Here is a 21829-nt window from a genome sequence, read left to right as displayed (position 1 = left end):
TGGGAGGGCTATTTAGAGCACTCTCAGCTGGGATGTGTGGAACAGAACATACTGGGTGCAGACAGTGTCACACTATAGAAACTACAAAGAATATTTTAGGCTTTCCCATTGCTAAGGGATTTAGTGCCTTTGAAAATATATTTTTTAAAAAAATATTTGGAAAATAGGAGCTATTGTGAAATCAAATGCAAAAATTTACAAGAAGATTATGGTTTATGGTGCTGACATTGGGCAGTGCCACAATTTAGTTGGATGTGCAAGCGTGGATGATGCTTCATTCTGCATTTCACAAATAGCATATTATAATAGGATCCAAATTTTCTTTAGCTTAAATGCCCCTATGTTGCATTCTCTACTACAGCTTTGTATGTACCAGGCAGAGACAGTAAAAGTCATTTATATGCAAAATGCATCATATATTGTATATACTAATTATATAATAAGGAGTAATAATGAAAATTTTCTAGCATGTTTAGACCACTTAAGTCTGCAGTGAAATTAATTTTATGGTTAACTGTCTTATTCCCTATTTGTACATAAAGACCGTTATGCCATCCATAGAAAATATTAAATTAAATATCTACTGATAAATGCATTCAATATTATGTATATTATGTATAAAAGAACAAAAATACATTAGATGCATTTACATTTTATTGTAAATTGGGGAAAACAGATGAGACTGTATTATGGAAGAGAACAATATGTGATCACATAATTAGAAAACTGTCATAATACTAATGCTCAGCGGTGTCCAGGTGTGGTTTTATGAGCAGCCTGATCCATGCAGCTTTGAGGATGTAACTTTACCATCTTCTTAACATTGTTTTTGCAGCGTATGCATGTGTAAATTATATAATAGCAACTCCCGGGAGAGTCTACTCCTAAAATGTTCCTTCTAGCTGTGTGAACACATAAGGAAGCTACTGTATGACAGATGACAATAATTTTTCATACAAGACAGTTCCCCGTGACTTGATGGATGCCGAGAGAGGAACCATGCTCTCTGGAAAAACACCAGGGAGCAGTGGTAAAATGTTTCAATGTGTATGGTAATCAAGGCAGAGTGTGGTTCTTGATTAGTCTGTGAAATTGCACTGCTGAGACAAGGGATCTGAATTAAGCACTTTTTTACCAAAGCCCTTTGCACTGCTATCCAAAAGTGTATTGTAAAAATTAATTTCCTTAAAATGCCGTGAGCAAAATTGATCCAAAATGTTTTTGGCATATGCTGAACTCAGTCAGTGATGCTTTTCTTCATAAACTCCTATGGGGACTATATAGTGTTGTTTTATAGAAGGTATGCCTAATTTTAGACTTTATTTTAAAGGGGAGTAAAATGTAATTTGCGAATGTTTTGTGAGCCTTTGTCTGTGCTGGCTAAATTAAGCAATTCTACCTGAAACAAACGGTTTCTAGTTTCTACATCAATGAAAGGCTGTACCTCAGTCTAAATTTGTTCAAAGCACAAGTTGTCAGAACCTGGAGGCACCACCAACTTTGTGAGATATTGCCAGCATCTCTGTGTGTACTGGGAATAGGAAGGCCAAAATCAGGGAAGAAAATTGCTTTCAAATTTTATGAAGCTAGAGTGAGTGCCAGGCAATTTTTCCTCTTTTTTTTTTTTTTTTTTTTTTTTTTTTGTAAGCTATTCCGAGTGTGGTCTTACTTTATTCTCCTGCTGAAAAAAAGTACCTCTACATCTGAAGAGATTGATCTTCACCTTGGCCTTTTCTCTATATCGTGAAGTTTTATTAGATGTATAGTACTGGCAAAGTACCTATACATTACAGCCGATATATATAGGCAGAAACCTGGGAATCAGTAAATATGAGTAGGAACATAGCAAGATTAAAGGGTATCATCTCATCTGGCAATATACAAAATTTCAGGATACGGGAATAATACTCGCACTTATGAATATGGTAGGATTTGTCATGCAGCATGATCTGGAAAAACCTAAACAGCCCCAAACAAGTTATCGGTGCCAGCAGAGCATTTGCCTGCAGCCAGACTTGCAGGAGGGAGCGATGGTCAGACCGGCAGTGTGTCAGGAGGTGTGGACAGTCTCAGCTAGACCTTACGTCTCCATTTAACTGTGTACTGTGTGGCTATTTCTTATCGCCTAGTAATGCTGTGAAAAGCCTGAACAGGTCAGGTAACTGGTGATGGGCAGCAGAGAAGCAGGAGTGAATGTGCAGGTTCAGGCAAGAAGCCAGTGGCAGAGAAGCCTGATGGGTCCATTCCTGTTTCACAGCCACGAACAGATTTTTTTGCTGGAGTCAGATGTGCACAAATAAGCATATGTGTCGGCCAAGCGTCCTGCAGTAGTGTTGCCCCCACGGACACGCCAGCGCTGGCTTAGATTGTAAAATCCATCTGTGAGGATCCCTGAAGTGGCCCCAAGGGCAACCGCGGCAAAGTCCAGTTCTTGTGCTTGGCTGTTACCATCAGGCATATGTTTTTAATTTATAACGTGTAGAGCGCACATACGACAAATGTTACCAATGCTGAATTTATTCTATGAAAATGTACGCACCTGCATGGTGTAATGTTGAGAAGGGAACGCTGCATATTTTGGATGTAAACCAGATCCCTTGGAGGAAATCATGGCTGATACAGATGGACTGACACGAGGGACGACTTTGGGAATGGAGGGGCTGAAAAACTGCTGGAGAAGCAGCAGTGTGTTAGGACAGCTGGCAGAAGTGGTAGTTCAGTTAGTGTGGTAAATGGAACAAGAACCATACAGAGAATTAAGAGCAGTAGTGCCTACAGGCGTCTGTGAGTTGCCCTTATCCATGGTATGTGTGTGTACTGAAGTGGAATTGTTCAAGAGCAGAGTGTATGAAGGAAGGTATTTCTCAGTCTTATATTTGTGTAACTCTGATATTTACTGGTTTGGGATAATCATTGTTCTCACCTGCTTTCACTTTGGATTTGCCTGATTATTAATATTTATTATTCTTCCTAAAATGACATCAAAATATCTGGTTTTGTCTCCTACATTTTGCTAAGTACTAACACTTTGGAAAAAAAAGTAATGAAATTTAACTGAAGTCAGGGAGAAGTCTGACCCTAACTGATAGTCCTGAATATCAGAGGCTCATAAAAATGCATTGCTACAGAGACAGACTTTTATCTTACAAATTGCTTTAGGAATAAAGGAATAACTCTAAACGTTTAAATCCTTTTCAGAAATTCTCTAAGGTTTTTGAGGTAAATATGTTTAGCACATTTAACAGAGTAGGAGATGGGCCTGCAGTGAGAAAAGAAATGAAGACATGCTGGCTGAAAGCACAAAGTTTACCATCTAAGCAGACTGACCATACTGTTTATCCTTGGGTTTGGTATTAAAATGCACTGCATTGACTCTGTTCCCTGGTTACTGTCCCAGTAGGGCAGTCATGCTATTAATCAAGATACTGGTTAAACAATATTGTTCAGCAGAATTCCTTTATCTCAGGTTCATAACACTGGGTTTGGGTACGACAGGTATTCATTACCTCATTTGAAAGCTGTATGAATCAACACTAATGTGATTTTATTGTTGTTTTTAATTTATACAGATGCAGATTTACTTCTACAATCCTGATGACTTTGACAGTTTTGGAACAGCCGTTCTAGAAAACAGGGTAGTAGGAGCCATGGCCGTGTTTTTTCAAGTAAGTTTAAACAAGGGCTATATCCATAAACAAAAGCATTCACCAAGTACTATTTAATTCATTGAATTGTTTCAAGCTTAATGGATGCATCTGTTTTCTTGTTCCCACCTGTCTAAGTGAAAGATATTTCATATTGTCTATGTGTGATTTAAAATGTAAATAAGTATATTTAAAAACATAATGAAAAGTTTTGCATGAATTGTTCTGATTTTATAGCTACTTTACAGATGCAGGTTGGGGAACACATTTATCATGGAACTTCCTTCACTGCTGAAGCACATTGCTGCAGTCCTCGGAATACAAACAAACCAACATGAACTGATTCTGTCTAGAGAAAACTTAAAATTCAAACATAGCTTGAGAGAAAATTAATCAATAAGTTTCATCATTCTTATCTGTAGCAGCTTCTTCTAAATTGTCATAGTAACAAGTTCTTGAACAGACCAGGTTTCCCAATGAGTGAATTTATGCATCTCCTTTTTTAAAATGCATCCCTCAAGAGCATGACTGCTCGATTAGCTCATTTGTTGGTTCAACACGCTCAAGAGTTGTGGTGCAGGGTAGAGGCTGCTGCTTGCGATGGCTGGCAGGTCAAGCCACGTGGCTGTGGTGCTCAGCAATGTGGGCTTTTTGTCATGTTGCATCAGAAATGGAGGGTTTTTTTCCCTTCTGACTTGGGGGTGAATTGAACAGAGGGAGTTGGAGCAACTCCACACAACCAGGCTGTCACAGGCAGAAAAGTGGCTAATGATGATTTGAAATGTGTCAAGGTGTTGCTTTTTCAAAAGAAAGGAAAGGAGGGAGGGAAGAACAAGGGAAAATGCTGGTCGTCTGTGAGGTTTCACACTAGTTTTTACTCTGGAAGAAAGTGATCTTACTGTTATCTTTGTGAAGCCAGATAAAAAAGAATATGGAAGCACCCATATGTAAATACCTCCCTTTTTCTTATGATGTTAAAGTGACAAGCCTGACTCTCCTGCTCAAATTAAGTAAGGTTGTCTTTTTCCATGTCACTGATTTTGATCAAATGCTTTGATAAGGAGAAAAGGACAGATCCTTGTATTGCATAAATTGCTGTAACTCTGCTGACATCAGGCTAGTGGAAGCAAGCATGTTAAATTCATCACTGTTGAATTCTGAGCACTTGTGTGGCGTTTCATGTTAGGGTAAAGTTGGTGGAGCTGTGATAATTTACAGTGGCATAGCAGGATGATTTCCCAGACTTCTTAATCTTGATGTGATGTGGAAAGCATTGGGCAAATTGAATTTGGCCTTAAAAGACAAAAGTTTAGAAACAGAACAACCAAAGGCACTGTTACTTGATTTATGCCATAGTGAGGAGCTGTACATTATGTGAGTGTGCCGTTTCAGAAGGAGCATGTGTTCTGTCATGGTGTGCAATACGTGTTGTGGCATCGTCTGTCTGGAATTTAATTGTTAAATTACCCTGGTGTGCTTCACATAAGCCATGTGAAGCTCTGGCCCCATGTCGCACCATTTCCTAGTCTGTTTGTGACATTTATTCCATAAAACCTGTTTTTAGAGGATCTTAAAATTGTAGTGGGACTGTATTTTGTATTCCCCACCTGCAAAGCCAGGTGTGATGCTTACTGCAAGTCCCACTTTGCACGATTCCAAGGGAGCCATTAAACTCACTAAAAATAACCTAAAATAGTCTGTAATGCTGTTAAAAAAAGCCATCTTTGATTGTAAGAGACCTCAGGCTCTTTCAGACCACAATCGAGCATTGCAGTCCCCTCAGGGAAGCAGAAATCTATACTTTTCATCATTTCTAGCCCTGCAGGCCACAGGACATTAGGCTGTAAAGTCTGGATGATGGTGCAGCTGGGCTCCTCTGCTCCAGGAGCCGTGAAATCTGAAGCCATTACTGATAAACAGTCTCTGATCTCTTCCAGAGAGTGGGGGTAAGGTAACTCCTTGGCAAAGTGACCCAGGGACCACCTGTTTTGCGGCTGCAAGGAAATGGAGGGTGGGGGGGTGGGTATTGCTTTCCTTGCCTTTGGGCTGAAGTGATAAATCAGTGGTGTGCCATTAAACAACTGAGTGCATCAGGTCTTCTTTCTGGGTAGCTCTGCTCCAAGATGGAAAGGTAGCTGCCAAGAAAGATTTGTAGAGGCCAAAGTCCCCGTTCTGGAAGGGTATGTGCCCCATCCCTGGCAGTGTCCAAGGCCAGGTTGGACGGGGCTTTGAGCAACTTGGTCTAGTAGAAGGTGTCCCTGCCCATGGCAGCAAGGTTGGAACTAGAGGTCTTTAAGGTCCCTTCCTACCCAAACTATTCCGTAATTCTATGAATTCTGGCCCATGTAAGTAAAGTCTAAGGACTTCCGTGTGGCAACCACTATTTTGGCCAACATGAGGGTTTTCCAGAACTTGTCCCATAGAGCTTGAGTTTGTGTACATAGGGTTATTAATTGGTGGTCATAATCCTTTGCAGATCCATACTGTGTTTCACCAAGATGCTGTTTAGGTTCCTTCAACTGCGTATCATGCGCTGGAGTTGGTAAACCACAATTTGGAAAAACCTTTACAGTTTTGTTCAGAAATACTTGGTGGTTTTGGCCTTGCTCCCCAAGGCACCATGTGGATAATCTTGCCATGGGTAGTATTTCATACAGCTAATTTAAAAGCTGTCTTTTAAAACTGATTCTTAGTAACTTCTGAATGAAATGTCCTGAAGATGTCCATGGTCGCATTTTGATTGGCAGCTTTGACTATTCAAACACTAATTTTATAGTTTGCTGTTTTCCAGAGCTGTAGTCCCATCTCCAACTCATTTATCTAGAACAGCTTAAAAATTCATTGCAATTGAGGTCATACTGTTTTTTAGAAATACATTCAAATACTGAATTGTGCATGCTTTTCTATGTAAATATTTTAACACGGAAATTATTGGCTAGGTTTGCCTTCGAGTCAAGACTTGGATTTTTGCTAATGCATTAATGCTGTGTTGGAATGAATGTGTACTGCACTGACTGAGTTTATAGTCTGGCAGGTGTTTTTTGTTTGACTGATGTTCACAAATGTTCCTTTGAAAATCAGGTTCTCCAGTGAGTGAACATTATACTGAACTATATAATTATTGGTGAAGCATTAAATAATTAAGAACCCTCTTTCCTCCTTTTTAAATAATTTAACTTGGACTTTATAAGAATTTTCCTTATTGAATTCACTGTTTCAGGGTAATTTCCAGGTGAAGTACATTGGTTCTGAACCTGGATAATTGAAGCACTTGGAACTTTGTTGAAACTGCTAATTAAATCTATGTTTTTCTCTTTGCTTTCACTGTAAATTGTTGATAAATTCTATTTCTGTTTGCATGCTGCAGGTCAGTTCTCCTGGCAAATAACAAAAATTACTAGTTAAAATCAAGAAACAATTCTTGCATATAATAACTGCCTTAATTGTACATCTTTGTATTTCATTGTGGATAGACACTCAGAGAGTCTCACATAAAAGAGCACTGTGGGGACTCTATGGAAGTTATTCTTAATAGGTAAATGAGACAAGCTGGCCTGAAATCTCTAACCAGACTTTGAAAGCTGCTTTTTGCACCGGAGTACAAGCTGTACAGTGAACAGATATGTTGAGAAAAAGGGTCCCATAATATTTGGTCCCTTTTCTGACCATAGCGTCACTTCAAGCATCATGCTGAGGACTATTGCAAATACAGGGGAGTGCAGTAAGTAAAGCAAAAGATGATTTGACTCTGCTGAAAATTCCTACAGACTTCTGTTCTGTAGCTGTGTATTTGGGGCAGAATGAGGTGCCTCACTGTGCAAAATCTGAACAGCAAATAAACAAAACCTTGCACCATGCTGTGGTGTTTCCTTCAAAATCCTCTCTCATCCTCACTGAGGCCCAGTGAGTGTAATAGAGGAGCAAAGTGATTTAGGAACCTCTGATCTTTTTCTTTAGTTCAAATTATTTTAAAATTTATTCAGCTGGAGCAACCTGAAGAGGGGACACGGGAGCTGCAGCCTACTGTATATACATCAGGTATCATGGTTATTAACGCCCATTGAGGGTGGAGGAATCAGTGGGGAAGATGGCCTTTTTGTTAAAAGTAGGAATGTCTGTGGGAAAAAGTGTGTTTTGAGAGGGAGAGGGGATCAGAGTGTTAAACAGCAATGTGAGTCAAAAAACTCTTGGGTTTTTGTTGATAAAGGGAGCTCACCTGTTATTTTAGCAAAAATCCAAATTGTCTGGAGACATGAGATAATGCCAATGATTTCTCTTTGCCTCCTGTTTTCAGGAGAAAACAATGTGACAATTGGGGTTACCTGGTGTTTCTCAAAGCGAAGCTAGCGCTAGCGGAAGATGCTTAACCATGTATCCGCTGCCTCCCGCCAGCAGTACCCTCTTGGTCTGCAGTGAAGGCGTCTGGGTTTGCAGATCCGGTAGTGCTGCAGCGACGGCACCCATGTGCAGGGGCTCAGAGTTTTGTGCACCTTAAAAGGTGCCTGTGGCTGCACGCTGAGGCCCACTGATCCGCTGAAACACGTAGCCGGTCCCAGTCAGGCAGATTGCAATGATCCTGACGTGAATAGCTGGGGCACGTGCTTAATTTCAGCACGCATAAGGTTCAACTTGTACTTAATGATATTCTGGCTCCAGGCCTTGATTAATTATCAGGCTGAGCCAGTTTTGAAGCAAGCCAGGAGTGGAAGGGAAGGCCCAGATTTCTCACTGGTCCCTGAGTCATCCATTCGTATATGCACATGTAATACATATTTACAAGTCACATTTAAAATGAGTAGTTACTTGGATTAAATGCATTCAGACATATTGCTCGGCTCTGTTTTAACCATCTAACAATATAATTCATTGCACACTTCACTACTTGCTTTATTAAAGCCAAACTTAAATGTGTTCAAAACAAACATATTGCTTTTGCATTTGAAATATTCATCTTTTGGGCCTGTGGTAGATTCATTACAGCAGAGAATACTTCATTCCTTGATTACTGCTGTGAAAAGACACAATACTGATTCCCTAAGCACTCATCAAATATTCGATAGCTCAGAAATTCAGGAGGAGGTGATGGAATTCTTGTTCCTACAGGGAGGGCATATAAATCTGTTTTATTATTTGCACAGAAAACCATCAGTGATTAGTTACTGTATCTCAGGTACTCAAACAAATCATCTCTAAAGAAGTTAAAATAAAAATTAATTTTAAAATAACTTTTAGCAATGGTTTCATCATTAAAATTATCTCTGTAATGATGAATGATGTTGATACCTGGATCACTCAAGAGCTTTAGCAGTGCAGGGCTAGATTTTTAAAGGTAATTAGTACTTGACAGCAAATATGCAACTAACAGTATTTTCAAAAGTAAGTGGGATAAAAGCCCAGAGGTTTACAGGTCTTAGACTGTAATTTTACTTTTCATTTTCTTTTCCAATACTAACATTCTTTCACGGTTGTTGAAAAAAATAACGTGTAGCACTTTTACATCTATGTGTATGTTGTATGTAAATGTCTTTATATTTCCTACTAATTTGCGTATGCAGAGATTTGTTCTTCAGTAAAACAAATACCAATTGTGGCCTTGCTTTTTGTAAGTTTTTTTTGGTAGTAGTTCTTGGGGTGCTTTATGAAGGCAACCAATAACTCACTTTTCACAGGACCTAAATGACCTAAACACAGAATAAATTGGTGGAACACCATCAAAGCCCTTGAATACTTGGCACAAATACGCTTTTTTTAGTGTATGTTTCTCAAATAACAGAATTCAAGTTTTAACTTCCCTAGAAGCCTTTTTTATTCCTTTTTCTTCCCTTTCATTAAGTGTTTCATGGGCTTGCCATCATAACCGAAGAAATTCAACAAGTGCTTTAAATACAGTAGCTGTTGAGAAAACTGTATCTGGTAGGAGACCAGGTTCCTGTGTTCCCATCTTGATTCCTGGCAATTCCCTAATTCCACCTCTCCCTTACTATAAAGCTGAGCATTTAAAATCTGAGCAAAACTAGCTTGATTGTGAAAATAAGAAGGGAGAGGCAGGCGTGCGCTTCTGCTGAAACATTATATCCACCTACATGAAGTATAATCACTGCTTCAGTGTTTAGGCAATATCTTAAAGGTGATTTGCAGTAGTTCAAATAACATGTAGCATCATTAACACACAGGGCATCATCCAGAGTCATTGAGAAGCTTTTCATTTATTTTAATAGACTTCAGATACATGTAAAGACCTTAAAATTAAATTACAGTATTAATTCTTTTAATGGTTACATTAGAACCCGTGGTGTTTTAATAATAGTAGCTTATGAATAATAAAACAATTATTATTGATTGGCAGTACTATTATTTAGTAATTAGTACAGGTATTTTTTTATCATCTTCATAACATGAGAATGTGTGCAAGCTAAAGGTACTTACTCAATGCCTTTACAAATCATAATTTATATTTGTCAAAATATTTATGTACTAGTAACTCTCCATGTAACGGAGGACAAGCAAAACAATTTGAAATGTGTTCTTGCTCACTAAGTCCAGTTTCCCAGCATTTTTAAATTGTCGCAGCTGTTTAAAACCATTAGTTGTTGCTAATAAAAGCAGTACTAGGGCCCTTAAGTGGTTGAAGAATAATATAGAAATACAAAGTAACTACCCTGGCATATAAAGACCAGCAAGTCAGAGTAGGTAGAGATGGTCGGTACACCACTGAGAGTACATGTTCTGAGAAACACCTTGTACAATACCTGTAATGATGTAGAAGGCAAATATTCATGAAAAGTGTCTGTTTCTGGAAAATATATTCTACCTTTCCATTAAAGAAAATAGAAATAATTTTTTAAACTAAGCCCCAAATTCAGATTTTTATTTCAACTTCTGTTGAATGTTTCTTTGGGAAATATGAATATTTTTGAATATTTTATGTAAAAGAAGAAAGGAAGGGGAGAACAGATGGGGAATAGCTCTGTGAATAAAAAATATATATCCAGTTTCAATTTTGGTGCTTATTGATTTTCAAGTGCTTAAAAATGAGACTTTAACTTTATTCTGATTCATACCTTTGCCCAGACTGCTCATGTTTAATAGCAAAATTGCTGTTTACAGCAGAGATTTTTTAAAAAAATTAAAGTCTCTTGTAATAAGGTTCTTCATCTTTTATTTTAGTACATAAATGAGTAGGCTGACTCTTGAGAGTACTAAGCAAACAATTCTTGATGAAGTCTTGAGTTTAACAGGGAAGCTTCCAGAGTGTTCTGGCAGTGGAGTGAGATCCTGTTGTGAGATGGGCAGCGCTGCAGCCTTTCTTGAAGGATCATAGCTTGAAGCAGGGCAGGCAGGTAGGGAAGCAGCAGGCTGCTGGGGTGGTTGAGCCCTGGGACTTCACCAAGGAAAAGCCACGAGCGCTTTGGGGAGCTGGGATGGGGTCGGGCTGTGAGCCTGGTGATGTTCATCAGTCATGCTGCTCTGGGCCTAAGAAACGAGGACTTTGTTAGCTGAAATGTGCAGGTGAAAAGCAGGCCCTTTCACCTGGGGGGCTTTTGAACCAGATAATCTTCAGCACTCCAAATTTTCTGTCCATTGACAACAGCAGCGATACGCACCTTTGCTGGTGGGGTCACTGTGCAGAGCCTGGGCTCCTGGTGTCCCTCATTTCAGACCCCATACCAACATCAGCAGTTTCTCTTGGTGTGCAGGGTACTGTGGGCTTGCACGTTCTCATTCGCGTGGCTGCACGTTTGTCACAACTTATCTGTGAAAAGCAGCCCACGTGGCTAACTCTGGGGCTGCTAAGAGCAGAGGTGTTCACAACAGCAGCCTGAACATCCTGAGCAAGCGTGCTCGGAGGAGTGAGGTACAAATGCATGAGCAAAAGCGGGGCTGGATTTGGAGGCAGACAGACTGACAGGGCGGCTGAAACAGATCGTTCTTGGAAGCAAACACATCGTTCTGCTTCTGCTTGCCTGTGTTCTGCCAAGAGGCATTTGCAGTCTCTAGATCATGATGGCTGCAACCTGCTGTGTTGAAACTTTTCTATCCACAGGCTGACTGTGCAGTGTAGAAAGATAATCTACCTTATGTGCATTTCTTCATTGCCCAAGTTATCGTCTTCCTTTCCCTTCTCTTCAGCTCTGTGAACTTGTTCATGGTATTTTCCAAGGAGGCAGAAGAGCAGGAAGGCTGGTTTTGTGAGGTGACCTCCAAAATGCAGTAGTTTCAATTAAAGCAGTTTTGTTAGGTTGTGGTTTAAAGGATATGGTCTGTACTGAAAGCGGTGTCATGCAGTTCTTTTTACAATGCAGACCAAAATACCAGAAGGCAGAGTCTGTGACTTTTATTTGGTTTTTAGGCTCAGATATATCTCGAGAAATTAACTTCTAAAGTATTTGGAAAAAAAACTCTAACTGAAGGTAAAAGATAGATTTATTTATTTATTTATTCTCCAAATGCACTGTAAATGCTTTCTTAACTGCAAAGTTTGAGATCGTAACTTGTGCTGTCACTTCTCAGGTTTGGATGCAGTAGTAAGGAGGGTGGGTAACAACGGTGATGGGTTATCGAGTGACCTTAGCTGTTTGTGATAAATTGCAGTCCTTTAATGTATTTAACAGAAACATCACAATTATTGATGCTAGAAAGGAACTGTAAACTTTCTTGCTGTTAAAAGGACTTGGAATCCAAAGTTGTGCGACACTACAAATTTTAAAAACACTCTCTGTACATTTTATGGGGTCTCTCCTCCTCAGTATCTTGAACCATTAATGAGAGCTGGTTGTGTGCATTGCAGGGGGAATAGATCTCTGCACTTTCCCAGTTGAATGTTCATTTGAATGTCAGGATCACTGTCTTTCAGTTTACAGCATTGTAAACATTTTTGACTTGCAGCTTTTTTGCTTTCCCAATGCTTCCTAATTGATTAATGTATTATGATTAATCCCAGGTGGGATGCCATTATTAACTTGCTTCATTAAATTACATACCAATTTGTTAGCCTTAATTCTCATAATTGTCCCCTCATATTTTAGTGGCTTTATTTGAATAACTTGCCCTAAGAACTTGATCAGCATGCATTTGTATGTTCTTTTTCCTCCCTTTCCTTCCTCTCATTCTTGACGTTCAGAAGTGGAGTCAGTTTAGGAATATTTATAGTGTCTAGTGTCAGCATCTTAAACACAGTAATTTACTTCTCTGTGATGTAAAAATATCCTGTCTTTAAAAAAATAAAATAGCACTTTTGTAGCCATACCATAAAAATCTTTAAATTGACAGAAAAATATTTTGTGGAGTTTTCATTACCAGACTCCTGAAAATGACACTTAGATGTCTAATATGTAAAAATTACAGTTCTCAGTCTATAATCTCACCCTCTCTGTGGTTCAGGAAGATTGATACTCAGGAAGTCTGCTGATTATAACCATTAGACTAAAAAACAAATTAGTTCCCTAACTACGGTAATGCTTTTTGCATTTTACTCTCTGGTGTGCTTTGTGGATGCATCACGTTGTCACTTCACCAAACATCACAAAGCAGACCTAGGGCAGGATGCCATGAGAGCTGGGTCGAAGTCAGCCCCCAGCCTCCATGCAGGCTCCTGTCACTCGCCTGTTGTCTGCTCTAGGAGAGGGACAACAGCCCCTTGTAGCGTCTCTCTTTGTGTCTTTGAGCACTGATAAGCCGTTGAACATGGCTTGTTTTCTTTGCTGCAAGTATGTTTTCTCCTCTCTGTGATAGCAATGATTGCTTCATCCCCTTCTTTCTCACATGTTCCAAATCTGGTGCATTTTGACATGACCTTTTTTGTTTCAGAAAAGGAAAGAGAAGCTGGAAATAAGGTATCTATTTTTTGCTATGCACGTCTTTGGAGAGTTTTGATAGAGTTGGTCTTAGTTACAGAATCAAAGGAGACGTAAAGCTGTGTGTTCATCTTTCTCTTCTCAAGTGCAGCAGCTGCCTCTGATAAGTCCCTGTTTTCTCCCTGTTGTTAAACATCCAGCCTGGGTTCCAGGAAGATCGGGTTTTATGCCTATCTGCTTACCTCTTTTTTAAATTTAATTCGATTTCTTTTTCTGCAAAAAAACATCCTCTGTAGCCATCCGGGACTCATACCCCATTTGTCGCTCAGAGGACTAATCAAGTCAATTACATGCAGTTTACATTCATGGACTGTAGATGGAGAAATCTAACATTTCAGGCAGGAAACTCCACCTCTCCAGTCCACATCACCCAGTTCTGCAGGATTTTGCACAGGATTTGTGTACCCCTTAGAAAAATTACACTTGTTTTCATCCTCTGTACCTTTCATGAAACTGTAGTCTTCATATGTCTCTGGTTACCGGTTAGTGTTATGGCACATTTTAAGTGAAGGTGAGCACAGGATCTATTCATAAATGATTGCCTAGTTTCACTTTGCGCCATAAAAGTGAGATTGGTTGTAAAGTCTGAATACATAAAATAGATGGGTAAAATTGGGGCTTCCTTTGCTTTAGATCTTCTGGCTCAGATGAAAAAGTTATTCTTATTAAATTTAAGCTGTTCTGCCTGAAGAATTATTACTGTAGTTCTCAGATATAACAGTGCCAAGTTTCTCCTAGTATTGGCAATAATAAACAATGTAAGCTTCGGATAGAATTTCCTGGGTAGCATACCAAACATTCTAGAAAACCTTCTCGGACAGCAGCTAATACATTTTTAATACAAATAAAGCATAATTCTTTAGTCTTGTTTCAGTTTGATCCCTAAGGTAGAAAAAGTATACCGACTATGCATAATTTATGTATTTGTTTGAAGTGTTTACCCAGATACTCCATTCACAGAGTCTCTTTTTTGTTAATAGGTTGCTGCGAGATGTAAGAATCACTTAGGGCTCAGATTGTACAAATAAATGGAACGTGTCACTTTTATATGATCAGTGAGGTGGCTACGTAGTAATGCTAATCCTGCCTTCGTCCACGCTGCCCACCTCATCCATCCTTAGCCCAGTCACTGAACAGGTCTGGCTGAAATGTCAGTATGTTTATCCCAGAATGTACGTGATGTGAAAGCATGGAAGTATTCAAGGGAGGGAAGGGGAGCAGTTGGGAGCAGAGGGTGCTGCCCACCCCTTTCGGGGACAGCATGGATTGGTGTTGGGTTGGCGTGTCCCTGTAAGCACCACCCCAGTTATTGCCAACGATACGTGTGGTTTCCTGTATATTACTGTATAATTCTGAAAAGTTACACATGGTGCAGAGCAAGCATGCAGGAAAATATCCCTCGGTAATTTAATTATAATCTATCCTAAATTATTGTAAATCCAGTGTTACAGATTGCTGCCGGAGGGTTGAGTTGTTGCTGGGTTTTGTCATTTGTAGTTTCTGCGCTGCAGGACAACTGTGGGAGAGGTGATTATTGAGGGTTTTCTGAGCCGGTGGTTTTCTTTCCAGAGGTCAAAGGCAGGCAATGAAAGTAAATCAGAGCCTAGTCTGGTCCCTTTCTTTATATCTTTGTACAGAGGCAGACATTTGTATGTATGGCTGATGGCTTAACTGATAATGCTGATGGCATATTGCCCCCAAAAATAATTCTGCAGCCGAGATGGCAGCTTGCCCAGAGCAATCCTTGTATCTGATGTTTTGCCACCCATGAATCTAAATCAGAAATCTTCAAGTCCATAGAGTGGAGATGGGAGTGTGTAAACTTGGGAACCCTTATACAGCGTAATTTTAGTAGCTTTCAGACGTGTCTTCTACATCTAAGATTCACTGAAAAGCACAATAATCCAACTGAGATGATGATTCTGAAATTAGCTAAATAATCCAGCTGAGATGATGATTCTGAAATTAGCTAAATGGTCCCAGTTTGAGTAATATTAAACCTCCCTTTGTTTTAAGCTCAGGTGTGTTTGCATCAGAGTTCCCTGAACAAAAGCAGCAAAGAAGTCGGGATGTGCTTTTATGCACATTAAGCTCTACTGGAGATAGATGAGAGTCAAGAATGCCAGTCACCATGTTATCCTGTGCCGAAAATTGAAATATGTGTTAAATAAAGATTGCATGAATCTGTTCACAGCATCTCTGAATAGTGATTTTTCAGAGGCTTGCAAGATGGAGCAGGATTTTTCCTGTGAGCTTACAGTGTTTGCAACTGTTTCACAGCTCTGGGAGCACTGAGAAGCCAAAGAAAAGCCGCCTGGCTGAGACCATGAGAAAAGTATTTAGCTGCTGATTGTAACTGTACCATCAAAAATGCATCGTAATGTAGTCATTTTCAAGAGTAAAGAGACTTTCTGAAAGAAGGTATTGGTTTCACAGCATCTGTACTGTATCAAATGACGCCGAACTGGAGATTTGGCAAACTGTTCTTTATGAGTAAAATGATGTACCACGTTAGAAAGTAGCTTGGTTATTAGAAAGCTCAGTCTTGCTCCTGATAAAATGGATTTTTTACTGTAAAATTCATCTTTACTTGCAGCAAGAATATTGCTGAAAGAGATTAACTTTGGATCTCAATGTGTTTTGTAGTGTGTCTCATGTTATTTTAAGGCTGTAAATATATTAGCTGATCTGTAAGCTTCGCTTAGGTTACTGCTTTCTGGGCTTTTGAAGAAACAGGTTCATGTTATGCAGGAATCAGGATGATTGAATTAAATCACCCCTTTTGATATTCATTTTTCCCTCAGGATCATGCTACCAGATCAATGTTTAAAAACAGCTATATGAGTAAGCATTGATTAGAAAGCAAAGCTCCATAACCCTAACAGCTAAACTAGTTAATTTTTTGTGTGTACTTTGTCTGTGGTTTTCATCACATTACGCACATGGCTGTGTTTTAGAAGCAGTCAACATAAAATTATTTCCTTACACCTTCCTTCCCCCTTACCTACCTTGCCACCTGGCAAACAGTCTTTATCATATCTAGATCCTATAAAAGCATCTAACGTAATTTGAAATGTTCTTGTGTGAAACATGATTAGACTACATCAATCACTTTTCAAAGTTCTTTTTTCCCTGGATTTTGTACTCTAAACCACTAAAAAACACATGCTTTTATATCCTGCTGCATTTTGTGGGAGACATGAGCAGACAGATAGTTCCCCATCTGAGGTGACCCAAACTTGTTACTCTCCCCAGGTACTCTCCCAAAGTGCATACCAGTCAAATTAAGCTTTAGGTTTATGTTTTGGAATGCTGTCCTCTTGCCAACTCATTACCAGTGATATGGGTAAGCAAACTGTTGCCTTCTGCTATTCCAGATATCTATGGAGATTTATTATATTTCAGCTAATAAGCTTACCTTCTCTAATAGCACACAGCCCACCCCACCTTATGGCTAGACTTGTCTCTTCTCATAACTTGGGCAGAGAATTCAAGGCCAGAAGTAAAGCTGGCTTTTAAACCTGTCTGGGTAGAGCTGTTTGGTGGTCCCTGGGTTGTGGATGGAAACACCCATTATTTGTGAGTCTGAACTCGCTTGTTATCTAGACCAGCTCTGCACTAGCCCTCAGGTCGATACCGATACCTCTCTGTGGACAGATGGTGGTGGGAGAGGGGGGTGATGCCTGGGCAGGTGGTACCACCTCGGTGTGCTGCAGGGCCATATGGGCCCTCAGGTTTCAGAGAAACTTGGTCTGTGCATGCAGTACAGCTGGCTGCTACCACACCTGTCTAATAGAGTTGCTGAAAGGCTATATAAATTCATGCTGAGCTATGGAGATTATCTCTGTCAGCTGTTCTTGTGTCAGAAGCAATTTTTTTTAATGCTGCATATATGTCGTAAGTGCCCAGGCTATGCCTACCTCTTAGGAAGTATCCTCTTTCTTCCTTCATTACTGCTTGCATTGCATCTGAGGCGTATAACTAGTGTCTTACCCCTAAAAATAGAAGAATTTTTTATGCCTTCCTTATCATGCCATATATTAAAATGTTTGCTTCCCCCGCCCCCTGAAATCTGCAGAGCTGAGCTGCAGATGCAGGTGCATCCTACCAGTATGCAGGGGTTACAGGCCAGTGTGCAGAGAACGTGGGATGCTACGGCATCCAGCTTTTGAGCACTGGTGCTCGCTGCTGTTGGCTCTGGAAAGCCTCTCATCCTCACAGCAGCCATCAGTGCAGTGCTCCTTGTTTGCGCGTTACAGCTGGGCTGGAATTCAGACTATGTTGGGTCACAGGTATTTTGGGGAGAATTGCCTATGCAGCCTGGCAGCAAACATGTCCCTTTGCGACAGCCCTCTGAGGATTGCCCTGACAGAGTATTGGCTTTTTACCTTGCTCCAGACCAGCTCAAGCTTTTGGCAGGGAAAAGCCCAATGCAGGCTGCGGTATCAGTTGCATGTGGTCATATGAGCGTGGTGACATCAAAGGACCATGCAGCCTGCCAGGCTTTTGAGAGGAGAGATAATAAACTTTTCTAGAGGTGGATACCAAAACCGAGGTTGTGGCAAAGCATGTGCCTGGAGCCTGGATGCTCCAGCTGACTGGCCACGGTGTCGGTGATAGGATCATAACCAGCGTACATGATCTGTGGACACTTAGGAGTTAAAGCGCTGGGGTGTGAAAAGAAGTGAAAAAGAAGGAGGTAAACACCTCAAATTAATAGGCAGGTTCGCTGGCAAGCAGATTCAGAGTGTGTGAGAGGACAGGAGATGGAAGACCCTTCCTGAGAGCATTCCTGTGTACACCCACCTGCAGGAAGTGTCTTCGCTGCTCTGGGTCAGACTAGACTTGTTCAAAGAGCACCTTTTGTTCCAACCATGTTTTAAGTTTTGTTTTAAATCATATTCAGTTGCATTTTATTTCTTTTCTCCTACCTTTCCCTGCGATGTTGAGATTCTGGTAATTTTGAAGTTAGATCCTGTGTAGGAGGAGGGCTTCCTGACCAGAGCCAGAGCTTGAAAACCCCCTCCACAGATGGGTCATGCTCCACAGGAGCACCGGAAAAATGTAAGAAACCTGTGGAGCAGAGGCATGAAGGCTAGAGCATCCTGGGGAGATCTGTGGCTTTAAGACTATCACCTACTCACAGTGATTGGATAGCATTCACTGTGCCACTGCTGAAATGTAGAACATCTTGAAACAAGCATACATGTCATGTTAGTTTTTCTATTTCTTTGTATTTCAAGAGGAAGAAACTGCTGCCACAAACTGAATGTTTCCCAGGCTTTTAATGCACTTATGTTCTAAGTGGGTTTTCTTCTGTACGATAATTTCCCCATTTCCTCTAAACACAAGCCATGATACTTGTTGAAAGGGTTTTGTAAGGAACTGAGTGAGTTGTTGGGTCATTCTAACCGAGTGAAAAATAAACAGCTTGACATATGATCCTCACTGTTGCGCATAGTGTTACACCAGGTGAAATGGGGGGGGGCGGGTTTTGAGCTCTACTGTTATTGCTGCAGGAACTTGAGTAGCTTAGAAGCAGCTAAGAAAATTGCAGGCCACATCCTGCCGTTTTTAATTCAGTGGCTTGAAGGAGACTGAGATAAGGACTGCCTCATCGCACCTGCTTCTTGGAGCACTACTGCTGTGGCTGCCCTGCTGCTGGTACCCAGCCTGGCTGAGGGATGTGGCTCTTGGTGCACCTGCACTTCATGCCCATGAGCTCTGGAGTCCTGGGCAGTCCTGCAGCTGGTGTCCTTGGCACCCTGTCTGCTGGCATCCAAGTCTCCCTTGGATAAGGCCACTTGCCACCCTCAATAGCTGAGGCTACTTCTTTCCCTTGTCTCTATGAAGGACATCTGGGTGGGGGTGGGAGGGCACAGGGACTTCTGTGGTGATGCAGGAGGCTGGGGGTGGAGAGGAGGAGGTGGCAGAGTCGTGCAAGGGTGTGCGAGGGTTATGTGGAATGGTTTGGGAAGAGAGGATGCTGTAGTGTTGGAGGAGACAGAAACAGCTCACTGGGTGGGAAGAGAGAGCGAGGAGGAGGTGCCAGGTGGGCGATGGAAGAGGGAGGCAACTCAGAAATGAGAACGGAGGCAGACGTGAGGAAGCTCTGAGGATTAGATGGCGCTTTCTGCCTTAGGTACCATGAGCACTGAACTGCACAGGTTTATGGCGTTTTGCAGAGCTGCACACACCTGCAAGAACTTAAATGACACTCGAAATTTAAGAAGGATAAGTGAAGATGGAAGAACTTGCTTGAAAGAGAATTACAAATACAAAAATGTATCTTAGTTGACAGACTCATCCTCTTGTGCCAGAAAGCTGTTAATGAACACCACTGGTCTAACAGTGGGTTCTTGTACCACAACGATGCCTGGAAGCCGGAGAGCCCTCCTGACCCATGGCTGCTACATTACACATGGGGAATTTGCTGTAGCAAAAATTCCTGCAGCAGTTTCAGTAGATGAGTTCACGTCAATGTCCTTAAAAATGAGGTAAAAGGAATGGCAAGCAAACTACTTTGGAGTTTGATGTTTCAAAGTAAGAGAGAAAAAAAAATCTGCCCTACAATAATTTGTTTTCATTGGATCTCTAATTTAATTGTGAGGTGAGGTGTGGTTGTCGTTGGGGAAGTGGCTGTGTAACTTACTTGACATTTCTGCATCCTTTGTATTTGTGACTCATAGATGCCGGCTTGAGTCATCTCGCACTGGCGGGCTGGAGGGAGCCGCTGCTGTTGTGGGGAAGTGAGCCGAGGGCAGTGCTGGGAGAGAAAAAAATGAGGATTTTTCATACAGAATGAATGAAAGATGTTGGGAAGCTGAGATGACTGCTTTTCTTCATTTTAAAGGGGTGATTGCTGTGACCTCTCTCACCAAAATCCTTTGTGTTGGATGGAAGAGAAAGAAAAGGCTGGAAATCTCTGCTGCATCCTAGGCCAGCTTAGCTGGAGCAATTAAATTATAAACCCCTGCAAAATGCTGGGGTTCCAGATGCCCGTCTGAGCTGTTCCCTTCCACCCTTTGCATTTTGCCTAGCCCATTTTCTTGTTTAGCCATCAGATTTCATTGTTTTATTTTTAAAAAAGAAGAACTTTTTTTTTTTTCCTCAGTTGCACATGTTTGTACCAAATTCAAGCCAGGAGCAGAAGAAATTGAAAGCTAACTTCCATTCTTGGTTTCACAGTTTTGAGTTTAGCCTCTCCAAATGTGTGAAGCTGTATATCAAAGAGTGGGTGCTGTAGGATGATCTGGTTGTAGTGCTTGTTATATTTTTTTCATTACACTAATTCATTTTCCTCCCTACTTAGGTCACAATGGTTATTCTTGCCTAAAAACTCCTGTAAATTGAGCAGATTGTGGAAACTCTAAAAGAGACTCAACTATTTTTTTTTCCCCTTCTTTTTTTTCTTTTTTTTTTTTTAAACTCAGATGGTGAGAACAGTTTATAACTGATGGCAGTTTTTATAAAATAGCCTCCATCCTGATAAAATGTTACCCCCTGGTGTGTCATTTTTCCAGCTGAACTGCTGGTAGGATTGAGAGATCTTGCACACTGCTGCTTAAATAAGTAGACTACATGCTCTATGAAGAAATCATATTATTTTCTCAAAGGAGAACAAGTAGGCTCAGTGCACCAAAATTGCTTTAAATAAACTTGCAGCTACTCTAGCCTTTTTTTTTTGCGCAGCTGCAGATGGTAAAGTCTATCAATCAAGCTTTCCCAGCTTTGAGAATCTGCCACTGAAGCTGTCTCTCCTCTGTGTTGCAATTACATTTTTGTCTTTTACAGAGTTTTGTATCTTAGATATTCTATTGCTACTAATCAGATTGCGCTTTTGGGCTGCAGATAACTTTTGGTTTTCCTCAGATATATGCGTATTAAGATCTTCCAATGATTTGTTAATTAAATATACTATTCACTTGCAGTAAATTAGCTGTATCATGCTTTCAAAGGGCAAGGATACTTTGGGGAAATTAATGCTTACCTTATCAATGGAATGAGTCAAAGTTCAGGCAAACAAGTGGCTTACAAAAAGAAAGGAAAATACATTGTTGGCTGTTTCTTACCATCCTGGTGGTTGCAAATCTTGTGATAGTGAATAGAGGTAATGCTGCAGGGGGAAGGCTGCAAAGTCTTCCTCAGCCTGGTGAGCTGATCAGTCAGCTGCCAGCATCTGTACAACACTCGATCAATGTTTCTATTCACTAACAAAGAAATTCAGTGTGCACAAACACAACGTACTCTGAGCTGAGTTATTAAGCAGTTCTTAATTCTACCTCTGAGTTTCATGCTCTTGCTTTTTTTGAGACAGCCCCTTATATTAGC

The 21829-nt window shown here is 40.6% G+C and overlaps 1 protein-coding gene across 1 annotated transcript in view; it reads left to right on the top strand.

Moving 5' to 3' along the window:
• The window catches only part of PTPRG (protein tyrosine phosphatase receptor type G), a 408755-nt gene that overhangs the window by 266413 nt on the left and 120513 nt on the right, over positions 1-21829 (top strand). The window contains exon 5 of the mRNA XM_055804321.1: positions 3570-3665. Within this exon, the coding sequence (XP_055660296.1) occupies positions 3570-3665 (96 nt within the window). The remainder of the gene's footprint in view (positions 1-3569; positions 3666-21829) is intronic.

Source organism: Falco peregrinus, chromosome 5 (genome assembly GCF_023634155.1).
Source record: "Falco peregrinus isolate bFalPer1 chromosome 5, bFalPer1.pri, whole genome shotgun sequence".
In the NCBI taxonomy this organism is placed as follows: Eukaryota; Metazoa; Chordata; class Aves; order Falconiformes; family Falconidae; genus Falco; species Falco peregrinus.
This window is presented reverse-complemented; position numbering and strand designations above follow the sequence as displayed.